The sequence below is a fragment of the Copidosoma floridanum genome, unplaced genomic scaffold (assembly GCF_036245765.1).
Source record: "Copidosoma floridanum isolate Cflo_tuat_1 unplaced genomic scaffold, Cflo_Japanese_pri ptg000020l, whole genome shotgun sequence".
In the NCBI taxonomy this organism is placed as follows: Eukaryota; Metazoa; Arthropoda; class Insecta; order Hymenoptera; family Encyrtidae; genus Copidosoma; species Copidosoma floridanum.
In genome coordinates this window covers 31,624,963-31,629,439 of record NW_028321897.1, presented here as the reverse complement: position 1 = coordinate 31,629,439, position 4,477 = coordinate 31,624,963, and the positions used below count along the sequence as shown (strand labels likewise).

At 30.2% G+C, this 4,477-nt stretch overlaps 1 protein-coding gene across 1 annotated transcript; it reads right to left on the bottom strand.

Annotated features, from left to right (window-relative positions):
* Positions 1-2,231: 2,231 nt before the first annotated feature.
* Positions 2,232-4,158, bottom strand: LOC106644006 (uncharacterized). The gene is made up of 5 exons (XM_089593723.1): positions 4,098-4,158; positions 3,079-3,248; positions 2,726-2,933; positions 2,639-2,654; positions 2,232-2,556 (listed from the first exon to the last, which is right to left on the bottom strand). Exons 1-5 carry the CDS (start codon positions 4,156-4,158, stop codon positions 2,232-2,234), a joined length of 780 nt encoding a protein of 259 aa, XP_089449849.1.
* Between the last annotated feature and the right edge of the window lie 319 nt (positions 4,159-4,477).

Here is a 4,477-nt window from a genome sequence, read left to right as displayed (position 1 = left end):
TCTAAATTTCTTTCTGATTTTTTGATTAAGAATATTCCGCTGGCAAAATCACACATAAAAAATAGCTATGAATTAAAAAATAAATTAAAAGAAGTTATCATTCCACCTGGTTACACTCTTATTAGTCTAGATGTAGTTAGTCTATTCACTAATACTAGTGAAACCTTAATCACAAATGCAATAAAACATTTTTGGAAATTCTTGAATAATAAGATCAATGTTTCTTTAAATGAATTTTGCGCAGGAGTGTCATTGGTTTTGAATTCAACTTTTTTTCAATTTAACAAAAAATTTTACAAACAAGTTTTCGGCTCTCCAATGGGTAGTCCCTGTAGTCCAGTAATGTGTGATCTCGTAATGCGTTTACTTGAAATTTCATGTTTAGATAAGTTATGTTTTGATGTTCCATTGTACGTACGGTATGTGGATGATATCCTCATATGCGTGCCTACTAAATATATCTACTATACCAAAAACATTTTTAATAGCTATTGTCCTGAATTACTATTCACTGTTGAGACATGTAACAATAACAACAGCATCAGTTTCTTAGATTTGGAGATTATTATTCAAAAAAATAACACAGTACTAACTAATTGGTACCAAAAACCCACACACTCAGGCCGATACTTGAATTTTCTTTCCCACCATCCAATACAACATAAAATAGGTATCATTTACACACTAGTAGACTTTTCTATTAAATTAGCAGACACACAATTTCATAATTATAATTTAAAATTGATTAATAAATTTTTATTAGCTAACAACTATCCTCAAAGATTTATTGACAAATTTGTGAATAAAAGATTAAATACCTTGAAAAACATGAATATGATTGACAATAGCAACAGAAATAAAAATAATTATAAATTAATCTTATCATTACCGTATATTCCCCACTTGCATAGTCTTATTAAATATTATTGTAAGAAGCTTCACATTGGTCTTATATACAGTTTAAACAATAAATTAAAATCGATCTTTTCACTTGGAAAAGATGTAACTAAGCCACTCGATAAAAAAAATGTTGTTTACCACATACCATGTGCGAATTGCAACTGCTGTTATGTTGGTCAAACATCGAGAGCTGTAAAGTTAAGAATGACAGAACACAAAAGAGACATCGAGAAAAAAAAGAATACATCGGTACTATCACAACATAGCATTGAATTTACACATAATTTTAATTTTGATAATATTAAAATTTTAGACATAGAACAAAGTTTACAAAAAGCGCCTTTTTTCCGAAATGCTAAATATACATTACTTTAATAATAATATTAACAGACAACAAGATACAGAAAAATTGAAAGATTGTTATAGGTCTCTCGTTATGTCAATTAAGAAAGGTGACTAACTTTATATACATGATTCGAGGACCCCTTTCATTCATAGTATTGAGAAAACATGAACTGTTTACGTGCGTCTCAAGGAACTGCTTGCGATTCTTATTCGATTGTATTACGTGCGTGTACTATGTCATTTGTGTATGTGCAGGGTATAAAAGCAACTTAGCTTGAAACTCTGACTACATTACGATTTTACATCCCTTTCGTAAGAGTCAAAGGTATGTTATACATGTAACTTAATTTGCGTTTATTATATTTTACTTAAATTTGTATTGCAAAGAATTTTATTACTCATAGATTTTTGTACCTGATGAGGGCCGGGACGTTGTCCAAACGGCCGAAACATCGTTTTGTTTTTTAATAAATTTGAAATTTGACAGTACCACCATTGGACGTTGTTTTTAATTATTTACCAACTGTCATTGGACGTTTTATTTGAAAATAAAATAATAACTTGAACGCCAATTAGCAGGCAACACAAGAAGCTGACTGGTCACTTACTCAACTTAAAATAAATAATATCATAAAGCAAGCGCCAATCCCCACTAGGGATGCGATATGACGCGTCATGAAAAAACGCATATCATGACCGTCACGTGACCGTCACATGAAGGTTTTGAAATAATTTGTCATGAATTTCGTCATTCTAAAATCAAAACAGAATTGTACAAAAAAAAATTTATTATATTATTACAAAAATAATGTTTCTATTTTTATTACACTTTTGAACACAATATTTTTTAGTATCTTGCAAATTGAACTGGTGTAGATTCTTAGTACAAAAATTAATATAATTAACAATTTTTCGGTAAAGACTATCAAAACTTTTTGTAATATATTCTTTAAAAATATATACCTTTATACTACAAATATATTGTATCACATATAAGCTATTGGCATATTCTCAACAACAAACAGAGAGTCATTTCGTTGAACACCATTGAGATCATTTTGAATGTTTAGTTGGTATTGTATGTCGTTGTACTCTTCATCGATATCATTGTCAGATATATTTTCATCGACCACATCAGCTTCATTGGACCCTTCACATTCATCTTCCGTTTCTACTTCATCATCAGAATTTTCATCATCTATAAGATCTAGATTTTCTTTGATAGACTTTTTTTTATATTTTTGTTTTGGATTTAAAAGAGAAAGATTGTGAGCAACATATGTTAACTTGCAAGCTCTCTCAATTTTCAGTCTATTTCTTTTTGGTGTATGTATCCACCCATACGTGCTAAAAGATCTTTCAGTAGCTGCTGAAGAACAGGGAAGTTCGAAACTGTTCTGCCCAAATGCCTAAAATCTAATCGTGATAAATAACACTGCATAAAATTTTATTAAAGATTGAATAAATAAAAATTTCATACCTTTATTAGAATTGTACTGTATCAATTCAACCGCCAACTTATCGTTTTCCAAATTAAATTTTTTGGCAAGTTTGAAAATCATTGCACGACCTTTTGATAATTGATCTGGAGTCAAGTTCTTACCTTTGTAAGACGGGTCTAAAATATTAGTTGCAAAATGAATTGGCCTCAAAGCCATTTGAGAACGATTTTTGCAGGCAATTAATATCTTGGAAATTTAAATGAAAAAACTTGGAATCTTGGAGCATGGCTATTTATTAAATAGCCATGCTCCAAGATTCCAAGTTTTTTCATTTAAATTTCCTTAATTATGGCAAAGGAGCAAGAAGACAGTAGTTTTATTATCAAATTAATATCTTGTTCCATTCGTTTGGCGTTAGCAGAATTTTTGAAGTCTGGTATTTTTTCATGTCATTTTCCAAAACTGCAAACATTTCAACCACCTCGCTCAATCTTGAATCATCTCCTTCCAACTTAAATAACCATCTTACAATCGGTTCAAGAAGAGCAATAACTTGATTAACTTGTAACCAAAATTCATCATCGAAAATTAATTTTCTTGATAATTTATCTAATACTTTCTCTGCTTTTCTTGATACAGCCAACTTTTGTAAGTTGAAGCGGTTTTGATACAAGCTTTTTAAGCTAGTGAGATGTGACCCCCACCTAGTTTTTCCTGGAAGTTTGAGTGTGATTAGAACTTTTTCTTCATTATCAGATCCATTATTTTGAATTTCGGTTAATAAAGTAGACAACACATGAGATTTTTTAATCTCTTTTATGATTGCTGTGCTACATTGAACAATCTTATTGATTGATGGTTGTCGCGCCACATCTTTTACCAAGAGATTTAGTATGTGAGCTACACAACCATACGCAAAGATACCATATTTATCTTGTAAAATATTCCAAGCTTTTTTGCAATAAGATGCATTATCTATGGTAACAGCTAAAACTTTATTAACACTAATTTCTTCAATTACTTCTGAAATTTTTTCTGCTAAATATATTCCATCTTGAGTATCTGTTTTCGTTGCTATGCTTTTATAAAAAACAGGAGTAGGTGTTGTTAAAATAAAATTAATTATTCCTTCGTTCTTCAGATTTGAGTAACCATCACATTGTATTGATATATTGCAAGCATTTTTAATTTTACTCTCGACACTAGTTTTAACTTCACTATGCACTGAATTTAATAATCGATTTGATATGTCATCTCGTTTTGGAACAATAAATGTAGGACAAAGTGAGTAGCAAAATTTTATCAAATACTCATTTTCCACAAAACTTAGGGGTAAAGCTAAAATAAAAAAATAGTTACATGGTTACTTGTTGATGAAATAAATTATATTAAAATAGTTTAATAAATTACCAGAAGTATAAACTGCTTTGGCCAAAAGATTTTCAGAATGTTTTTGATTACTCTTTGTCATAGTATCCACAAAAGAATCGATAGTCACTTCACTTCGATGAGTGTTATGGTTTTCTCATCCTCGTTATCAATTTTCTTTCTTTTTTCTTCAGCAAGTGCCAAATCAGCATCTGAAGCATTTTTTTCACTTTTATTTTCTTTTGTTCCTGCGTTTTTCCTTTTTTTTGCACACTTCGAATCATTAGCGATGCATTGCATAATCAAAAGTTTAACATGACTATAGGGCAATTATTACAATCTGAGCATAAATGCGTTGCCATCCTTGTTGAATGCAAAGCATATTTTTGAGGGCAGTATGCACATTTATACTGCTTTGATTT

What these genes read in the sequence shown, in the direction of transcription:
- LOC106644006 (XM_089593723.1), bottom strand. Translation starts at nt 4,158, where the DNA reads ATGACAAAGAGTAATCAAAAACATTCTGAAAATCTTTTGGCCAAAGCA. An exon ending in CAAAGCAGTTTATACTTCTG is followed by an intron (nt 3,249 to 4,097) that starts GTAATTTATTAA and finishes TTTGGTTACAAG; the next exon opens with TTAATCAAGTTATTGCTCTT. An exon ending in CAAACGAATGGAACAAGATA is followed by an intron (nt 2,934 to 3,078) that starts TTAATTTGATAA and finishes TAAATTTCCAAG; the next exon opens with ATATTAATTGCCTGCAAAAA.